Source organism: Argopecten irradians, chromosome 6 (genome assembly GCF_041381155.1).
Source record: "Argopecten irradians isolate NY chromosome 6, Ai_NY, whole genome shotgun sequence".
Taxonomy (NCBI): Eukaryota; Metazoa; Mollusca; class Bivalvia; order Pectinida; family Pectinidae; genus Argopecten; species Argopecten irradians.
In genome coordinates, this window is record NC_091139.1 from 40301986 (window position 1) to 40324315 (window position 22330).

Genomic DNA, 22330 nt, shown 5'->3' on the forward strand with positions numbered 1-22330 from the left:
GCATTGATCCATCCAGCCTCATTGACATTCCGTCTCTCCGATATGAGATGTAAACCACGTCCATGTTCACGCTTCACTGAATCGGATCAATACAATACAACTCATGAAAGGCCACGAATGACCCTCCATAGAAAAATTGAAAGGAAAAATTAGCTGAAAGGAAAGATAATGATAGAATGTTTTGACCCTTGAGTAGTTTGTCTTTTTGATATGTGTGCAATAAATTCCCTGCATTAGTCGTTAGGACATCGTTGTTTTGTTTCGATTGTTAATTGCTGTTGTTTAGAAAAATTAAAGGCCCATTGGGACCCGGGCTTTACACTCTACTAATCGGATATTGATTTTAATGAGTTTCGCAGAAATGTTCTGGCAGGTAATAGGTACAGCAGCCATTGACATGCTATAAAATATGATAATCATCTGTGTATAAGGAACAATCATAAATAAATCACCAGCTCATGATTCAGTATGTGCATGTCTAAAAACGTTTATTGTCAATTTGCATTTTGTAGTATACCAGATCTTTTTATAGGCCCTGGTGAAATTTATCTCAAAGTATCTGAGATTAGTGAATTTGAATTTTGGCTGTAAATTTCAAAATTCATTGAATGTGTTATCAGTACAATGTTTTAGGCTAGACTCCGAGGTCAGGAATAGTAGCCTTATTCAACCCAATAATTGTCAAAAATAAACATTCGATGAACCAATGTGCCAAATATTGATGGTGTGGTTTTTCCTTTCCAGAAACACTTTTACAAATGAGTCGAGAACAGCTACAGAAGTTTGCCCAGTACCTAATAGCAGAGCATCACTCAGAGGTCCTTCCAACAGCACAGAAAATAGCCGACGAAATTCTTTGTGCAAAATCAGAGATCAATCTCCTTCCAGGTATAGTTTTTGGGAAATTTTACCCACACAACATGTACCTGTCACTGGATTACTGTCTCCCAGCCTTAGTTTCATTAAACTAAGGCGATCACATGAAAAGCTTTTATGCTTATTAGCATCAGTTTTTAAAAAAAGTGACTAGACAAATTTTTTTTTGCAATGTATATAATTTTGGAACTTATAGAATTTGATTGTTTTGAAAGCTGGTCTAGATCTAGAACCATATAAAGATAACATATATAATGTGAAAAGGATATTTCAGACACAAAATTGTACTGAAACTTACAAAAGAAAACCATTGACGTTGGAAGGTGTACCTAAATTCTTCTAGGGATTCAGATATATTTTGCTTATTGAGTCCAGAAAATTCAGGGCAGAAAGCCATTGTGCGTTGGCTATATAAAGTAGATGTTGCAGACATGAGTATGAAAGTGATAGCATCATTGTGAATAACTCGGATATGGAATACGTTTTACACTTATACCTTGTTATGTCTCGACCAGTTAAGTTTTCTTGTAGTATCCATTTTCAAACAAATCAGTGGCCTCGAAAGTCCTTATGAGAAACGTTTATTCATTCATTGTGAATTTGATATGAAGGATCAGGTTATAGAGAAATTGTATACAAGTTCGGACTATATGGTCATAACGTTTGGTGTTGGCCGTGTTACAGTAGAGTGATCATATATACTTGATGGGCCCAACAAATAAAGCACAGAAAATCAGTCTAGGCACTGTCTCCAAACTTCTATAGAATGTCTGCCAAATGCCCGTAATGGTCTCAAGACTTTCTAAAGACAAATCCTAAATAGTAGAGTCATGCTTTTTACACATTAAGTCTTGATAGATAATTATACCTTTAAATTACAGTGGACGTTACTATTCTTTTATTTGTGGTCCAAGATGTGCTTGAATGAAGGTGATCAGGTTGAAAATGCATCAATTTTGTGATATTTTGAGATCTAAATGTGAATTTTTTCCTGAGTGGTGGGATTGTATACCTTTGATTGTTTGGTAAAATCCTTATCTGAACACACCAATTGCCTAACTCATTTTACGCTTTTCAAAGTCACTTATTGTGTAAGGTAAACCAAACACCTTTAGATGGAGATCTAAGAATCTGACGATGAAAGTTACTCCTGTACCGAACAAAAACAGCCAAACAAATACAGTAGAAAGGCAATCATTTGAGGTAAATTAAAATCGACAATGAGTGCGTAAATTGGTGACTTTGGTGCCTGGTAGTTGGGGCGTACTAATGCCTTGTAGTCAGGCTACTTCTATAAACTTAGTCAAGAATATCGGACTCTTTGATAAAATCTAAGTAATGAAAATATTCTTTATCATAAAAGAAAGACCGACTGCTATACATTTTAACTTTTATTTGTGTTAAACGTATACAATATAGTCATTCGTGCAGATAAACTTCTTTATAAAATGTTATAATATACAGACTACATTAGCCGGCAACAGATGGAAGTTATAGAGGTATGTTCAATCCTAACACAGGCCACATTTGTCATTGATAAAGGAAATTTTCTTGGTTAAGGGTTAAAAATGTAATAGTTTACAATTGCTCTGTTGTGTGTATTGTACAGGAACACATTGCTTTGAAGTGAAAATGTTGATGTGAAAAAGAGATCAGAAGTAGGCGATTTATTAAACGTTCAATTTGCTTAAATCTGTTGTTAATTTGTTTGTTTGATAACTGCAGATTATAACAATTTGTAAAGTGGTTGAACTTTTTGAGAAGAAATTTGGAGGAATTATACAATAATTGACTTTAAGAAGCAATGATGAAAATAAAAAATGAACAGTAAAAGGGTTAGAATTAACAGTCATTGAACTGTTTAAAATGTTATTAGAGAAATTGAATTTAAAATAATCTTTGAGTAGTAATTAATGAAAAACAATTGGCAAGCTTTAAAGGTGACTAGTCATGCTAATTTATTTAGATATACTTAGTCCCAAAGGTTAAATTTGGTTATAAGTGAACAGTTTACAAAAAGATCAAAAATATGAACGGGTAATTAAACAAAGGTGAGAATTAAGATTGAAAATCTAAATGATGCACAGTGTTTTCACCAATATTGTAATCTGATATGAACCTTAATCATCAATTAAGAAATTTCTTTATATTTTTGCATCTAATGTATATGGAGATCATTTATTTTGGCTTTACATTTTATTACAAAGAATGAAAACATCAGTTGAGTTGTTTGAGATAGATTACTGTGATACCAGAATGAAGTACTTGGGTAGACATTTTAGTGATCGGTGAGAGATTGGAGTTTTTAAAGGCACTGAAGCAGTTGATAAGAGACTTAAGCACTAGGTTCCATGTGCAAGAGCTCTTGTTAAGAGATTTGAGTTGTAGGTAAGTCTACGATTTCTTGATAAGAGATTTGAGCACTAGGTTTCATGTGTAAGAGTTCTTCGTAAGAGATTTGAGTTAAAGGTTATATTAAGTGTACAAGTTCTTAGCAAATTCTTTTGAGTTATAGATTAGGTGTAAAGGTCTTGTTAAAGAGATTTGACCACTGGATCAGATATTTGAGTTCTTTTTCAATGTTTTGAGTTCTTTGTAAGGGATTTTAGCAATGAGCTTGATATTTGACAAGATATTTGAGTTATTGCTTAAATTCAAAGTTCTTTAAAAGACGTTGGGATTTTTGTTTGGAGACTTGAGCTTTTATATCTTGTATGTATAACATATTGATTACTGATTAAAAATATTTGAGTTGATGTTAAGGGCTTTGAGTTTGTGGTTCTAGCTAACATCAAGTTTATTGATAACTGGGTAAGAAATTTGATTTATGGTTAGATATTGGGTAAGAAATTTGAGCAAATGAATTGGGAAGTTTAAATAATTTTACTGCTGATGTATATTTTGTTAGATTTGGCTATATTTAGTTAGTTGCTATATATATGTATGATGACTGCAGACACTGAAGTAACAAAGCTGTAATTGGTTAGTAATTACAGTGTTTATGTAGACAGTTCACAGAAGCTTTTAATGTCTCTGTACTTTACAGGCCTGCACTGATCCCGGTCACAAGTCTAGGGTAGTTCTGATCAGTCCATAGCCTCACTAACACATGTACAGGCAAGGCTAGAAGACCACATCAAATAGATCTATAGGGGCCTGGCTATCCCCAGAACTTTGTGAAAAAATCAACGGGTTCAAGATCATGCAGGCACATAGTCTATAATGTTGATTGGATCTGCTGGTACAAACTCCACACATCTTGTTCGTTTTAACTCGAAATACTTTAATATCAACAACACTAGACAGCAGAATTAGTGTGTATCCCTATGTTATAAGCTAACTGTACCTAATGCCTCGTCTTTAATTGGCGAATGCCCGCAGAATTTTGTGTATCATCAAGTCCAGGTCAAGTCCTGTTCTCAGCAACTTCCAATACCTAAACCATGGCATTAGACGTGCTAGCCTGCAGATTTCACCAAACTCCAGACCTAAAACACTCTCCCTAGTTTACATTAGACAGACATATGGAAATGTAACTGCATCAGAAATCCCAGAGGGGGTTTACGTCAAAATCTACTAGCCCTGGCAAGTCCATTTCCCACCATGAGCACCACCAGTCTCCACAACTTTCTTTAAAAAAAAACTAAAATAGAATAAGTGGAGAATTTAGCTTGTGGTAAGTGGCCCGGTGAGGTCATAGCTCATCGTCATGGCCTGTTATCATCCTGACGGCGGGTCAATCACTTTGGCCCCATGGTGCCAGGTTGTTGAGGGCGACTGATGTTTCCGGTCCCGAATGCCTGGTGTCCTGTGTTCCGATATGTTTGTGTAAAGGGTCCTGTTGGTTTGGATCTGTATGTGGTTTAAGTGCTGGGCACTTGAGGCTGTACTCAATGGCATTGTGGCTTATGTCCTCAGTCAGCCATATGTATGTGTAGGTCTATACCAGTGATTATATTTGGTTTCTCCCTCCTCTAAGTGTCACACACCATGCACACCGCCTGCTGCTAGACCTATTCAGTACCACACAGCCCCAACAAGTCAGGCTTGAACCACAGGGTTCTTGTGACCATTGATTTTGATTGCTAGTGAGCTTGAGATATATTTTTTCTGTCTGTTATAAGTACATTAAGCTATAGGCTTACAGTACAACCTGGCCACTGTATGATATACACGGTTCTTGTGTAAAACGAGTGCTGAACAACTTATTTGAAAAGTGGAGAGTTTTAATATAGGAAGTATGCAGACCATGTGATCCCTTGTATTCATTAGGGTTCAAATTCATTTCACTCAATCAAACTATCCAATTTCTGGCTTTAAAAATGATATTGAATAAATGAAAGGATTTGTGATAAATTTTGCTACTACTGTTTTTTATAATTGTGAATTTGATAATCCCATTGAATTAACACATATGACTGTAAAAATAAAAAAAATAATAAAAAACAACTCGAAAAAATGCATTATTTTTTCATAACTTATAATTAATATTGATTTTTATTTTATCTTCAGCAATGATAAGGCTTGGACAGGTGAAAAATATCAATTTTGTTGTAAAACACAAAACAAAACCCTCAAAAAACTAAAAAAAAACTTTGCAAAAAAGACATTTAAATGTCTTGTTTATGTAATAATAATGTCATGAGTTACCTAATTTACACGTTCACATGACTTTGAACAGAATTATTATCAACAATTACTAAGTTTATGATATTAATTATCACTTTTAGGACCCTTTGTCTGATTATTTATCTGTAATAGAAAGTTTAAGTATAGAAACACTTGACAGCATTGACGTGGTTCATTGACGTCAGCATGGTTCACCGCATTAGGGTGATAATTGAAGGTCAGAGGTCAAGTGGACTTTGGAAGATGATCCACCTAATGATAGGAAAAATGTGTATGGTTCAGAAAAAAATAGTATTGAAACTGAAGATTTTTGTTTGTGAGGTAATAGAACGAGATAGAATGTGGGTTAGACCATCAGAATTTTTACTGGTAGGTATATGTATGTTAGAGTGAGTAATAACTTTTGTTTTCTACAAATTCACTGATAACACCAGTCACTGATACAATGGTATATATGTATACAGATTATCATGGATATGATTGTTTTGTATATGTATACAGATTATCGTGTATACAATAGTTTTGTATATGTATAAAGATTATCATTGTATATGTATACAGATTATCATGTATACAATAGTTTTGTATATGTATAAAGATTATCATTGTATATGTATACAGATTATCGTGTATACAATATTTACATTTTCACTGCAGTCCCACTTTGTAACCTTACCAAGTGCAGTTTGCAGTCATATAGACAATGAACTTTGCTTTTTATTGACATCATTATCATTGTGACGTCACAGTTGTCGTGCCAGCGATCACGGAAAATGGCCGTTCAAATTGCTGTTCCATCCTTGACTGTAAAAAATGATTAAATCATTATAGATGCAAAATCTCGTGGTATTTCATCTCAAAATTTTAACCAAATATAGATATAAGCATTAAACATCTTTCAGTAGGCATTCATAGCCAATAAGAATGCCAACTGGACAGAGGCAAATTCCATAAAGCTCATTGCTTTATTGAATATTTTGCATCATCGTTATTTTCAACATATTTATCAAATACATGAATTTGTGACAGGGGCATTTACTGCCAACCATGCATTAATTTTACGTTTTTACAATTACTTGCAAATCTTTACAATTCACGTTGGAGCTATCTTGCGAAAATAAAATAGTTAACAGTACTTATAGTATTTAAAATAAGTGCTGGTAAATAAAACATTATCAAGGACTTTATTAGGTAGCTGAAGACAGGATAAGATTTCTTTGTAGACACAAACATCAAAAATAGAGGAAAATATTTATAGAATTGTGTATATATTCACATTTTTTTATATATGTATTCAAAATCGTATGTATAAAAATCTAACCCCAAGAGAAAATAATAAAGTTTCTTGCTATTCACCACGATAAAGAAAAGACAAATGATCAGACTGATTGGATAAGAATAAATTTTGTTCAAACAGTAGATATTTAAGGATGGATGACTTGCAGGTTTCTGGATTGAGTCAGCTTTGATATGTTAGCTGAGATATAAGTGTTGTGGTATATGTCTGGAGTTGTGTAGTGTCCTGTAGATAAGACAGACTGGTATATGTCTGGAGTTGTGTAGTGTCCTGTAGATAAGACAGACTTCTATGCCAGGGTCCATTCTGGTTATAACATGGGGTAGATGTCCCATAATTGTTAGAGATAAACAATAAATATGGTTCACACAGAGATTATGGGCCTGTTTACATTTAATTTTGTTACACAAAACAAATCCTGTTCAGGATAAAATGCAAATCTGTTTTAAATGTAGGATTTGATTGAGCCTATACATTGTGATAAACCATGCTAAAATGTCTGAAGGAATTACTCAACTTGTGCATATGGTTTGGTCATTGGCCTGTTAAATCTTGTGTAACAGAATAAAATCCTATTTCTGTCAAGACTTCTGTTCTGGTCACTGTTGGTTAGCTGATTGATTTGTCTTACTGAACAAGATTTGATGCTTTGTTCTTGTAGGGGTATTAGATTCCATCAACTGTACAATAGTAGAAAAACAGTCACAGTTTATTGTTAGGGGAGAAAACTGCTTAGTATGGTAATACAGATTACAACCTAAATCTGGCTTTATCAGAGTGCAAAGCTATCAACTCTGGCATTAGCTTTACATTCAGGGCTAGACCGTCTTTGTAAATTCTTTTTCTTTCAAAGAAGACATTTATGAATTGTTTGGAAATGCGATTTGTATTGTACCATGATTTTTGGTGGCTCACACGCTTTGTACACATGAGTTGAATGTTTCGTCAACATTCATTAGTTTATTTTAGGCAAGGCCATTGAAAATTTGTCCATGAGGTATGCAGGATTTCATTAAAGTGTTCGAACTAGACCGAGGTGAAATCTTAATGTTAACAGTTAATTGGATGTTTCAGCTGCCAGAACACGTATTGAAAGCAAATAATGTGTTTCATTGAGCTAAAAAGTAGTAACAGAATTGCTATTGTGTACAATTTTGTAAAACTTGAGCAAAATATTCAAATTCACTGAATAGCATCTAATTAAATTTTCCAGTTTGTTAAAATAGATTATCTCTGTGGTGTGAATGCTAATACGGGACTGAGACTTGTACCAAATTCACTCTGTGACCATGGTAACTCCAAACCTCAAATGACCTTTAATTGCAAGCATGAGATGACCTTTAACTGACCTTTGACCTTGGTTGTTCGTCAAGTGATGGTTAGACACTGACAGACATGATGAGGTGTGGGAAAGATGAGCGTTGGTATTTCCTGGAAAAGTTCATCACATTCAACTCGGATATACAATTATCCTATGAAATCATTGACTACATTTTATTTTTTATATTTAGTGAAATCGGTGCTTGTTTGATGAGTCATTATGGTAAACACCTCACTGATTAAGAACTATAAATCTAGATCTCCCTACAAACCCAGTAGTGTCCCTATACACCCAGTAGTATATACAGGTGATTTTACTCCACATTCTCTAGGTTTTTTTAATCCCAGCAAAAAACATGATGGAGCATAGATAAAGTTAGTGAATGGATGGCGATGAAAGGGGGAGGTAATTTGGTCGGGTAATGGAGTAGAAAATGAGTTGGGCACCAATTCAGAATGTCAACAGCACAAAGCATTACTAGGTAGCCTCCAGGTGACCAGAGGTTTCCCCTTGACCCGTAGCTACTCTTAACACCTTAGATGTGTAGCTGGTCAGAACAAGACAAAATCCTAGACCTGATAACAACAAAAATCAATAATGTGTACATTTCAATTTATACCTGTTCTCATGTATGTTGACAGATAGAATTATCCACAGACCTCTGACTGGTTTGAAATGTTTTAAAATGAAGAAACATCATAATTTCAAAGTACTGTTACTGGTACATGGCTGACTTGAACTTAACTATGAACAAATGTTTCGGTGAAAAGTGGAAAAAATGATGTAAGGCTTCAAAAAACCTATACTGCTATTTTAGTAATGAGAACTTAACATGGGTAGGCTAGCTTTAATTTGTACTTAAGTATTTTATGGACACAGATAGGTCATTATTTTCTTGACCCTAATCACGTGGATAAGGAAACTTAAAGAGAACTCATGGCAAGAGTCTCGAAGTGAATATTTGGACACCTCACATGGTATTTCAGACCTCCTGGATGTGATAGAGATTAATTATTGATCCTAATTAGTCTATGGCATCGTTAATGTTTCAGGTTAGACCACCGTAGGCTATTCTAATTACCCCCCTTTGGTTTGTATTTTACAGGTGCTCCTGACCCGACTGCCGGGGCTTCAGTAGATGATGACAATAGCTGGCATTTAGACGAAGAACAAGTACGGGAAACAGTGCGATCCTACCTGTCCCAAGATGGCTACATTACTGTGTCTAATCAACTCACGTTTATGTTTGCTAAGGTACACCATACTTGTAATAGTACCACCTCCTTATTTGGTAAAAGTACACATTGTCTGTTTGTACTTTGTAATGCCATTAAAGTGTTACACATTTATGTTGAGGTTAAAATAGCAAAATTAGCATATTTGTTCTTTATTTGTTAATCAAACCCTATTTAGTCTCTTAGGTCTTTGTAAGACATCTTAACTTAGATGCTTCATGGTCTTAAAAATCCTTTTAATATGATGTAGAGAGAGCATGCAGCCTTTCAGGTGAAACTTTTCAATTGCCAAAAAAATTATCTAACGTTCATATGTTCAGAATATTAAACTTGCCTTCTCTGACTTGTGAAAATAAATTTTGATGAATTTTGCCGTTGCAACTTTGAAATAAGGTAGTCTTGAATTCCCATATGTATGTTTCTGAGTCTGCCTATTCTCGTTTAGAAATGTATGACCGTCTGCTAATTTTGTAAAGGGAAGCGTTGTCCCCAGTTGGTGGTCGGCTACAAACTTTGATGTGCCCCCACCATCTGACAGGTAGATAATTCACCTGTATACCTGGGACATACACCATCATTCTGTCCTACTGTTAATCAATACTGTCTGTCAGGCGGAAATTCTCACATGCAAAAACTAGAGTGATTAGTAAAGCCTAATTGTGAAAATTACCCTGGTATTGTGTGTATCCTTTGTGTTGGCTATGGCAGTCCAGCAGCACATGCTCCTGGTGATAGAACAGACTCCATAGCTCAGCTGTAGGAGAACAGGCTGTAGTTGATGTTGGAACTTAATTGGCAGTATAGTTATGGATTCAATTGTGATTTTGAATTAATCATTTATTGATTTTGTGTAGTGAACAGTATTTGTAGTAGCGTGATGGTTCGTTACACGATTCGATCAGATATTGATCTCGCATGTGATGATGGGCTGTCATCATGATTAGAAATATTTGATGTTGAGAAAGTCGACGAGTTTGATCTTAGTGTGGAAGGGTTATTGAGGCTCTATAAAGCAACAGAAATTCTTTGAGTTAAGAATGCGGAAAGAATTTAATGAGTGTTGGTTTTCCTGGTCGCAAAAATGACTTTTTGGCTCTAGTTCCGCACGCAATACACTTCTAAAACAGGAAATTTGGCATATTGTGGTCCATATACTGAATAACGACAAATACATAACACAAAACACAGATCTTATTCTGTTTGATAAAAGAAGTCATGTTATTTCTGTTTACTAAATATTCTACTGTTTGTATACAGAATACATCTCATTGGTTCGGGGAGGTTTTCCTTGCATATTTCAATGAATAGAAATGTAAAATATGATCATCTGGCCAGGTTTAGATGGGCCCCCTGTCCATATTACTCATATCGGATGTGAATTTGCATTTTGTACTGTTCATGCTATGTATGTTCAAAAATCATATTTTGATATGAATTTGTGCAAGTGCGGACAAGGTGCATGGCTATATATATATCAAATCAGAGCCCATTCGTTCAAAAGATTATTAGTTTAATCACATGATTAGTTAAATTTTCGTTTTTGATTTGCCTTAAAACCTGCGGTTATATCTTCATTGAGTTTGGCATGTATGTCACAAATGGAGTACTTGAGAAATTTTAGCAATTTTATCAAGTTAGTTTTACAAGAAATTATTTCATATTGATTTTAAAATTGTCATTAAACTATGATTAGCCTTAATTGACTTTTGAGCAATTGGTTCCACACATTTAGGCAATTGGTTAGAGCCTCCATCTAGAGTTGGGAGGGTGTCAAGTTTGAGCCCAGTTTTAACTGTATGCACTTTTTGTAACAGGTACGAGAAATGTTGCGAGCCAGAGACTCCAATGGTGCTAGAATGTTGACACTAATAACAGAACAGTTCCTGGCTGATCCCCGGCTCCTAGTCTGGAAATCCCAGGGCCAACCCATGACCGACAAGTGTAGACAACTCTGGGATGAACTTGGTAAGGTTTCAACAACATCAAAAGCTATTCTTTTGCACATTACAGAGTTATCTGACCTTGTGGAAAGGTATTGATTATGGCGTCCTGCATTTGCATGTGTAATGTCATACTTTTCAGAGAAATCGGCGTGAATTTCTCTCACAAAATAATGAAGTCACAATGGATACCTACTTGCAAGGGAGTTAACTCTGTGATATAAAAAAAATGGAATTGTGCATGTTACTCGACGTTTAAACAGTGAGCAACATATTGATGTTCAAGACATATCATAACACTTTTGGAGAAAATATGTTTATTATTACTAATATATAGAAAGAAAAATGCATTTATAATCAATATGTCCAGTTCATGTTTCCTACAACAATGTAACATATGGTGCTTGTTGTCAGGTATTAACTAACATGTTTTTTTCAATTCCTGTAAACTTGATTCAAATCTGTTAAAATGTTTCCACAACAGGTGCTCTCTGGGTATGTGTCGTCCTCAACCCAAACTCCACCATGCAGGACAAAGAACACTGGCAAAAGCTGCTGGACGAGTGGTCATTATGTCCAGTCTGTCCACTGGAGGATGCAGATGTCCGTCATGCGGGGGATCTAACACTTACCAACATAGGACTTGGTAACTCTGGTAGGTCTTCACTACAGATAGTTGTAGACCAACATAGGACTTGGTAACTCTGGTAGGTCTTCACTACAGATAGTTGTAGACCAACATAGGACTTGGTAACTCTGGTAGGTCTTCACTACAGATAGTTGTAGACCAACATAGGACTTGGTAACTCTGGTAGGTCTTCACTACAGATAGTTGTAGACCAGCATAGGACTTGGTAACTCTGGTAGGTCTTCACTACAGATAGTTGTAGACCAACATAGGACTTGGTAACTCTGGTAGGTCTTCACTACAGATAGTTGTAGACCAACATAGGACTTGGTAACTCTGGTAGGTCTTCACTACAGATAGTTGTAGACCAGCATAGGACTTGGTAACTCTGGTAGGTCTTCACTACAGATAGTTGTAGACCAACATAGGACTTGGTAACTCTGGTAGGTCTTCACTACAGATAGTTGTAGACCAGCATAGGACTTGGTAACTCTGGTAGGTCTTCACTACAGATAGTTGTAGACCAGCATAGGACTTGGTAACTCTGGTAGGTCTTCACTACAGATAGTTGTAGACCAACATAGGACTTGGTAACTCTGGTAGGTCTTCACTACAGATAGTTGTAGACCAGCATAGGACTTGGTAACTCTGGTAGGTCTTCACTACAGATAGTTGTAGACCAACATAGGACTTGGTAACTCTGGTAGGTCTTCACTACAGATAGTTGTAGACCAACATAGGACTTGGTAACTCTGGTAGGTCTTCACTACAGATAGTTGTAGACTCCAGCTTCTGTGTTCACTCGTGTGAACTAACCAGATAACTGGCGTTATTTTATCTTTTGCATTAGCAAGTTTTAACTCCTATATACATCTGTGAATGACTGACATAGTCATTATGATACATGACTTACACATTCTCTGTATTTCTCCTTAGGTCCGTACTCCAATAAGCCACGTAAGATTTTCCACCGAGCCCTGACGGCCAGTAAGCTTACATGGGAGGATAAACATCTCCAACTCGTCCTGAGGGAGGACGTCTGTCACTGTCTCCATAACTACCAGTTTGATCTCTTTAACCAGCAGGGGTTCCCCCTCTGGAATGGTAAGTGTCCTGACAGTAGAGCAGTGGCGACACATTCACCGCTAACCAAGTTGGTCAAGGCCTCATTGTCATGGTCCTTATTCAACTTGTTTCTCGATTGTTTTCAAATGCATGACAAACATCATAAAGTTGACATTTATTTGTATTCTATGGCCTATAGTCTTTGTAAGACATTTTATAGAAAACTTTTATATAAAAAAATTATTTTTGAAATGAAACCAAGTTTGCTTACTCACATAGAAAACTTTATGAACCTTACTTTATGAACATTGAAAATAAAGTCACTCTGATTGCCTTCTAATTTCCAGATTTTCAATATTTTTCAGAACATTTCCCGACTGCCTGTGCTAGAGTAGATGCATTACGTTCCCATGGTTACATAAAAGAGTCTTTACGATTGGCTGTCAGTATAGTACGGTCATTAAAGATGAAACAGAAACACAATCAGCAGGTGTACAAGAGTCACAGTGAGGACACACCTAGTACTAGTCGGGGGTCGTGGAAGAAGCCTCCACAGACCAATAACACGGAGGGGTGGATAGGCCACGCCCTCGATCCCTTGGGCGTCCTTTTTGATACTCTAATGGAAGCATCAATCAACACAGAAGACCCCACCCCTACAGGTGATTGGTTGATCTGGGTTGTCATTGCCCATTCACCCCTCAAATTATATAATGAACTGTTCTAGTCTTGGAATCCTAAATATTCCAATGTGTCATAAGTGGCAAATGAGTTTGTAGTGTATAGTCATTAATTTTAATTGCTTTACACTGAAGTTGTCAGATCAGTTTTATCAGCAAAATAATAAGTGTTAGGTTAGTCATAGATGTTATTTTAACCTGACCATGAAATTTTGATTTATTAGATTTAATTTTACCCGTTTATGTCAAAATTTCTGAAAATTTTAATCTGCGAATATAACCATGACAGATATCATATTAGAGATGTACAGTTATTTGTGATATGTTTGATATCTGTATAAAATGTTTAACACAAAGCTACTTTAGTCCTCTGAAACTATCCCACTATTAATCTAACTTAAATTTTGTAAATTTTTAGCTATTTTACTACATTTAAATTGTGAAGGCAATGAAATGACAATAAATAAAATGTTGACAGAAGAACTCCTGTTTAAAACATGTTTTTACCAATATCATCTATATGTTTTGTACAGATCCACTGAGTAGTCGCCTCTTTGCTGGAGAGACGCCGAGTTGTCTTCCGCCACGATACCACCATGTAGCCATTCCAGGTAACAATGACCGCCACGAATCGTACCTGACCTTTGCCCTGGAAGTGGCATTGATTGGTCTGAGTCAACAGAGACAGATGCCGACAGGTCTTTACGCCCAGGAGAAGGCCTGTAAACAAGAGGAGAAGCTCATCGCCAAACTACAGAGTGTGGAGCTCGACCCTACACTGGTGTCGGTGTTCAGTAAACAGGCAATCCTAATGTTGGAAGGTACATTACCCCTTAATGTCTCATAATTCTAAAATAAACCTTAATATCTCCAAATATTAATATAAAATGTAATCTGAAAAAAGGGACTTGCTATTTCCTCTTCTGAATTTGCATCTGACATGTATCGGGTCTTCAAGTAAATGAAGTCCAAAGACATCACTCATATAATGCAATGAATGAAGTTCATAAAACTTGTAAGGTGAAGAGTTTTGAGGTTAGGAAGATAATTTGAAGGAATATCCTTGATTATTTGTGTGTACAATTAAGATATTTTGGTGATTTTTCAGGAGGCAGTCACAGTGGCCTAGGAATAGGAATACACTCAGAGAGCTATCCTATGCATACATTTGCCAAGTTTCTCTTCAACAGCCTCCTACCCCACGACCAGGATCTGGCTTACAGGATCGGCCTTCGGGCCATGAGGTAAAAATTGTCTTTTAAAAATGTATACAATCTAAAACAGCTTCGTTTAGGACTTTTGAGCTATTGTGCATAAATATGATTAATTTTACTTCAACCGAATACTACAGACACCATACTGATATCATTTTAGAATCTTTTTGAATGAAACTTTTTTGACCATTTATGTTCTTGGATAAGATTTTCTTTAAGGTATTAAGTACAACAATGAGAACACTTATTTGACATTATCTCAATACATTGTATGCATCATAAACAAAATGTCAGGATGAAATAAACAGAAGTATCAATTGTTACAATAAACAACAGTGTTTTTGTCCACAGGTTACCAGTTTTAGAGGATACAGAAGATATTGACGATGGTTTAAATAACATTGGATCAGCCATGCTTAGTCGTTTCCCGCGTTGGTTTATCCTGGGACATATTGAGAGCAAACAGTGTGAGCTATCGTGTACGCTGCTGGCAGCAGCCAAGGGAGACATCAGACGGCTACGGACAGTGTTGGAAGTAGCTCACAAACACATTCATAGCTCGTCACAGCTCTTCAAACTCGCCCAGGATGTGTTTAAGATAGCTACACCACCAGATTCGCCTAAACATATGGGCGCGCTGAACGCAGCATTTGAACTAGGCCTACAGGTATGGTCACTATATCATTATAAATTAACTCCAGAGTTGACAAAGTTAAAGAAAGATGGGTTGATTTTGTACTATGACAATGCTTAAGCTGGGTTTAGTTTGTAAAAGGGTTGTCGCTTCTGGAAAGTAAATTTAAAAATTCTATGATGATTTTGTGACAAACATAATAAGTACAGGTAGTTGGTTTTCTATGATATTGTTGCTTCGTAATTGAAAAAAAAATCCTGATTTTTCCATTGAAGTTATCTAACTTATTCTTAAACGGGTTTATATTAATTTCTGGAGTTTATTGTTTTTTGAAGGTAAATGTTAGTTACAAGTATTTGTTGACATTTGTATAAATATAATGAGGCTACAATAATGATGTACTTATCTATTTGATACTGACTGTTGTTGTGTTTTCCAGGTTATGAAGATGACGTTGATGACGATGAATTGGCGTCGACGTGAGATGGTTCGCTGGTTAGTGACCTGTGCTACAGAGGTCGGAGTTCAAGCTTTAGTGTCAATCATGCAGAACTGGTACGCTTTATTCCAGCCAATTGAGGCTACAGGAATGGTTGCCACGACGATAATGTCTCATACGACGATGATGCAGTTGAATGTGAACTACCACCATCAGGAGGAGTTGGCTAACTGTGCACGGACGTTAGCTCTCCAGTGTGCCACCAAAGATCCGCAAAACTGTGCACTGTGTGCTCTCACCCTGTGTGAAAAAGACCCGGTAGCGTTTGAAACAGCCTACCAAATAGTCATAGAGGCTGCTTCACACATAATGAACTCGAGCCAGTTATTCACGATAGCCCGGTATATGGAGCACCGCGGCTATCCTAATCGTGCTTACAAACTTGCCCTTCTCGCCATGAAAAATCTTCATCTCGCCTACAATCAGGACACCCATCCCGCCATTAATGACATTCACTGGGCGTGTGCGTTGAGTCATTCACTCGGAAAGAATGAACTAGCCACTGTTATACCCGTCCTGGTAAAAAACGTACAGTGTGCGACTGTTCTGTCTGACATTCTCCGCAGGTGTACATTGTCTGCTCCTGGCTTAGCCAGTCAGGATGGTAAGCGGCGTGCAATCAAACATTTGTCGTACGACAAGCTTCCACTTCGCCAGCTCATGGATGCAACGATACATGCCTACATCAGTACAACACACTCAAAGCTTACACATATCAGCCCGCGTCATTACGGCGACTTTATTGAGTTTCTCAGTAAGGCCCGTGAGACATTTCTATTGTCTCAGGATGGACTCATCAAGTTTGCACAGTTAATCGAAAATATGAAACTTGTTTACAAAGGTAAAAAGAAACTCATGTACCTGATTAAGGAAAGGTTTGGATTATGATGTAAGTTTGCGGTACGTAGCTGATCATTCCGCGAGTGTTCTGTGGGCGGTGTTACACTGCCTAATTGGTGCTGAGCATGGCCCTGGGATGCACTGAGGTTTGTCCCCGCATACATACCGAGATGTCCCCATGCTGGCTTTAAGAACATATTAAGTTATACCTATCTTTGGTGCTAGTCACATCCACATACAAGGAGATGACCTTTAGGGGACACATTGTATTCCAGTATGTGTTGAGATCTCTAAGTGAATTTGATTCCATTGTATTTACTAAAGCTGTGTTAGCAACATACAGAAGACCAGGTCTGTGGAAATTAAATTGGCGCCAGACTAAGTGGGAAGTGGTGTGTGGATATCACACACAGGTGATGGGCAGCACATATGTGTACACATGTGATAAGTGTCATTTACATGTACACATATGTGATGAGAAATATATGTGTGTACACATATGTGAAATGAAGGGTGAGGAGAAGTAGAAATGGAAGGCAACCAGCAAAATGCCAATCCCAAGTTTACATGGGACCAAGACTTTCTAATCATTCTTTTCCTATATTACCTCATCAGTCTGTGATTGGACAAAGATTTGGTGTCATCTGCCTGTGGGCGAAGCTTTAGTGTCGTCTGGCAGTGGACGAAGCTTTAGTGTCGTCTGCCACTTTACAAAGATTCAGTGTCGTCTGCCTGTAGACGAAGATTCAGTGTCGTCTAGATCTGCCAGTGGATGATTTGGTGTCGTCTGCGAGTGGACAAAAATTTAGTGTCGTCTGCCTGCTAATCTCTTTAATTTACACAAAGCTTACAAAATGTACCATGACCAAATTCATTGCATGTATACTATTGAAAATATCACTATTCAGATGAAACTCCACCAATAATCTTGGTTTTGTTATCTTGGTGTTTATTATCTTGGCATCAATTTGTGGACACATAGGAAACTTTATTGTATGTGATCAATTTGCCCAGGATTTCTCCTATTCCTAATTTGTTAATTCGTTCGTTTACATTAGAATTTATTTATTATGATTATTCTTCCTATAAATGTCTTCTTTATTTGACTCTTTCATATAAAGGACATATTTTTCCTTCTCGTACTAAAGAGTTCTTATGTGAATACATTTCTACCTTGTATGCTGAAGAGTTAAGACCTCAGCAGTAAGGAGAAATCAGAAGTCAGTGGAAGTAGCATTATTTCATTGGTTTAAACTCATTTTGATAAACATGCGATAGAAAGTTTAAATGTTCTCTTTTGTATTTTCCTTTTAATTTATCAAGTTATAAATATTGAATAGATTATGATGGAAGTAAAGTTGCCCCCAACTTTCCTTTAGGTGAATTGTGTGACTATGCATGTGTTTTGGTGTAGCCTTGTTTTATAAGATGTTGTTCTTTATCAGGAGGTGCTATGTGTGGTTTATGTCAGTTTGTATCCTTATAAACTTTACTAAAACTGTGGAACAGTAGCTTATTCTCTCATACCTACAGTAAAAAGTCTTAAAAGTGTTTGTGAATGCAGGTATATTATACGACTGGGGAGAAAATCAAAGTTTTGCCATATGTTGATATGGTATATAGTTATTGATAAATTTTGATTTAAGGGAGTATGATATATAGGTTTGAATGTTTTTATATGTCGGGTAGGAATGCACTGTTAATGGATATGTGAGGGCGTAATTGTTGTGTTGGAAGAGTATACTAGAGAAATAATTTATCAAATTAGAATTATAATAGATATAAATATTTTGATACATGAATGCTCCCCTGACCTTTTATAATTGGTGTTTGTTGTCAAATTGCTGAGTTCATGATCACCATTTTGCTGTACATGTTGTGTTACCAAGGTAACTAATTATATATTAGCACACATGGACCACTTCTGGTTGAGATTAGATATATAGGTATATATATAGAAAAAATGAAAAAATGAAAATGTATACCTGTTGTTTTGAAAGAGATCAGGAAATCTGAATCAGCCCGTTTTGTTTGTGAGATCAATAGAGAAATCTACATACCGGTATACTTTGTTTTTTCTTCAAAACTTTATCAAGTTTGTTTGCAATATTTTGTCATTCAGGGCTTTTGTTAGAAATGATTGTCATATACATATAGTTCTCTTCCTGACCATGTTGACGGATGTTTTGTATATTTTTTTCCTGTTATCATCATGTATGGTTAATTAAAACTGATCATACTGGTGCCATCATTAAGCCTCGCTGACATTTCTATTTCACACATCATTTTTAATCAGTTGTCACCATGTTCATTCAAATGTACTGGTTCATTCCATTTGTTGTAAACTTTAAAATTTTCATTTCTTTTCCTTGGTACACCTCTTGTTTGTCTGACGACAAAGTAGCAATAACAACGTTGATTTTGTGCAATAATTTCTGGAGAAAGGTATTATTTTCAGTGTATTTGGTTTTTGTCCTCAGTTTGATAATGAGAAAGATTTAACAGAACCAACTGAACTGCACACAAACCTGCGACATATGCCACCTTACTGAATTGTAAAGTGTAAAACAGTTATTTATTGAATACAATCATGATAGAGTGTATTAGCCACCTTATTATCCCTGGCTTTTGTGAATATTATTTATATTTACTTAATTATTAGCCGTTCTTATGAGAAGTTTATATAAGAAAGGGAATCTACTCCATTTACAATGGACTGTAGCTATAGGTTTCCATATTTATGATTTATGTATTGAAATTACACGACAAACTGACAAAGAGTTGTAACTATATTTGTCGGTCTTCAATGTTCGTCCATGAAATGGAAACAATTAATTTCTTGTGTTATACAAAATGTACTTGAATGTCATAGAAACCATAAGCCATACTTATCCAACTGGTTTTAACTCTTTTACCCTTGAAATTTCATATTGAAATGTTCCAGTCTGAGAGCTGGAAGAGTTTAAATGTGTCATTAGGGGTAAATGGGTGAGTAATTTTCTATGTAAAGTAGCTATATGGTTAGACTCAATATCGGTCGACACAGCACCTATCTTTCTTTTCCCCTACTATAAACCAATAACACTTTGCCTTATAAGACATTGCCCAACACCAGTGTAGAAATTTGTTTAAATGAAAATACACTTACAAATACTGATGTGTACATATACATATATAATAGCATTAGAAATTATCTATAACTGAAGAGTTTGGCCTTAAAACGACAGCTTAAGTATCACAGCTGAAACAGACTACCTCATTTCATTAATTTTTACATTTTTTTTAACGTTTTATATGAGAGAAAATTTCAAAATGTCTATTTAAATGTGTATGGGAAGTCTGACTGTACGGCAATCGTACTCGGTTACGACAGCAGCTCGCTGCATTATATACACTGAATAATGATTATTGTATGGTATATTTTATTACCTAACTTATATATGCTCTAGATATGTAAAAGCCAGAGGCTTTCTTCTCTTTGTACTTTCCTCAAACAATTCTAGCTACTGCCATCTAGTGTACACGCAGCCCAAGTTTACACAGGGCTTAATGTGCATATCACTTATTAAACAAATGTCAATTTATTCTTAAAAACAATCAGCCTGATCATTTTTGTGCAAGGAAATAAGTATATTTCAGATCTTATAATGTTAACACTTTATTTTTTTATGTACTAAAAAGCTAAAAATAAACTTACAAGCTTAAGTCATTTATTATATCCAATGCTATTGTCGGAGATCCACGGTTTATCACACAACGCTAATAAGCTACATTTTTTATCAATGCAGCGTAGCATGATGTTATCAACTGTGGGTCTCCAATGATGATATTATAATCCAGGTACATGTGAACCTTATTAACTCAAACACGTGTAATTCTTACGATCTACTGTGTGTTTTGTTGGACAGTTCTTGCAAACAACAATTTGCTGTTATGGCTTTCCTGTAAAACCATAATTGCTATTAAGTTGTAATAATTGACATTTCTTTAATGTGTGGTGGGAATAGAAATTATTATGAGCTTATTTAAATGTTTTCTCTATTATTTTTGTCTTTAAATGTTAAAATTTTTACAGATAATTTATGTACTATGGTTAATTATTCTCCAGTAATGAACTGCAGAAGATTTAGAAGCACAGTGTAACAAAGGTAATGATCTGATCCTGAAGTGTTCTGGTGATCTGATCTGATCCTGAAGTGTTCTGATGAAGTTGATCTGGTCTGATCCTGAAGTGTTCTGATGAAGTTGATCTGGTCTACAGGTGTTCTATAGTAGCTGCCTCAGGTGTTCCGTGTTGTACACCTCGGTTCCTTGTTTCGTATCTTTACTAGGATCTTTGTGTTTTTTCTTATTGTCTCATCAACGTACCACATCAATAATTGTTATCACAGTAGCATAGAAATATCCTGTCAAAATTTTGAATTGTATCAAGATAATTGAACAATTTGATTATCATTAATGAATTCATTACCAGTTAGTATTGAAGTTGTTAGTACTTCGGATTTGATGAATTGCTAGCATGGTAATTGCTTTAATCACAAAAATATTACAATATGCAAAGTATTTAAAAACTTTAGAAGACATCTATTCATATCGTCTTGCCATGGTCAAGAGTTTTTCATGCAATACTGCTTTTCCAAAAAGCAACTTCCATTTTGAGCAGGGAATCATGATCATGCGAGATTTTCAGTCAGTTTTTGTTTGCTATTTATGGTACATGAGTCATGTGACCTGTTTAATTTAGTGCTCTATTTATAGTTGATTTTGTAGAAGTCTAGTCTTGTGTATTGTGTACAGGAGGTGTACATACATTACTGATAATGTCAATATGATTGTCTCCAAGCAGTAATTGTTTGGGGCGAAAATGACCAATAAAAATTGAAATTAATTTTGTTTTGTTTGTTATACATTCAATTACTAAACACTTTGAAGAGTATTTGTGATACTGATGCATTCCAAGTAAGCATTAAATTCTGGGAAATCCTTTTACATTCGAAATTTGTTGATTCAAACTTGAATAAAACTTGAAAATTCTATGGACTTTAAAGTACTATTTTAGTCTACTAAAGACGGGTAACCAGAATTTGGTAGTTGCAAACATTTTCAACTGACTGTAAAATCAATAAATGGTTGATGACTTCATCTTGTGGATGTCCATCATCGTCCATTATGCGTAAACATTTCAATCAAACAACTTCTTAATAATCGAAAAAAAACCAGGTTACTGATATTTGGCCTGTAGCATGCTGGGATGAAGGATGTTCAAATGAATGACTTGGACCTTCATTCAAGGTCACAGCGGTCAAATTGGCTTAAACCTTTAAATGACTTCTTGTCAATACATAAGAGGCCTAGGGACATGATATTTGGGTTGTAACATACAGATATGAAAGGCCATGTTTGTTCATATGAATGACATTGACCTTCATTCAAGGTCACAGGGGTCAAATATGCTAAGGTTTAACCAACTAA

General features: G+C 35.7%; 1 protein-coding gene across 1 annotated transcript in view; it reads left to right on the top strand.

The window, feature by feature from the left end:
• Nucleotides 1–21746, top strand: part of LOC138325880 (zinc finger SWIM domain-containing protein 5-like) — a 47304-nt gene extending 25558 nt beyond the window's left edge. Inside the window, exons 4-13 of the mRNA XM_069271857.1 lie at nt 745–888; nt 9229–9377; nt 11173–11323; nt 11783–11953; nt 12863–13030; nt 13357–13653; nt 14205–14492; nt 14780–14915; nt 15237–15552; nt 15959–21746. Coding sequence (XP_069127958.1) covers nt 745–888; nt 9229–9377; nt 11173–11323; nt 11783–11953; nt 12863–13030; nt 13357–13653; nt 14205–14492; nt 14780–14915; nt 15237–15552; nt 15959–16906 — 2768 coding nt within the window. The 3' untranslated portion in view covers nt 16907–21746. The remainder of the gene's footprint in view (nt 1–744; nt 889–9228; nt 9378–11172; nt 11324–11782; nt 11954–12862; nt 13031–13356; nt 13654–14204; nt 14493–14779; nt 14916–15236; nt 15553–15958) is intronic.
• Nucleotides 21747–22330: the final 584 nt, after the last annotated feature.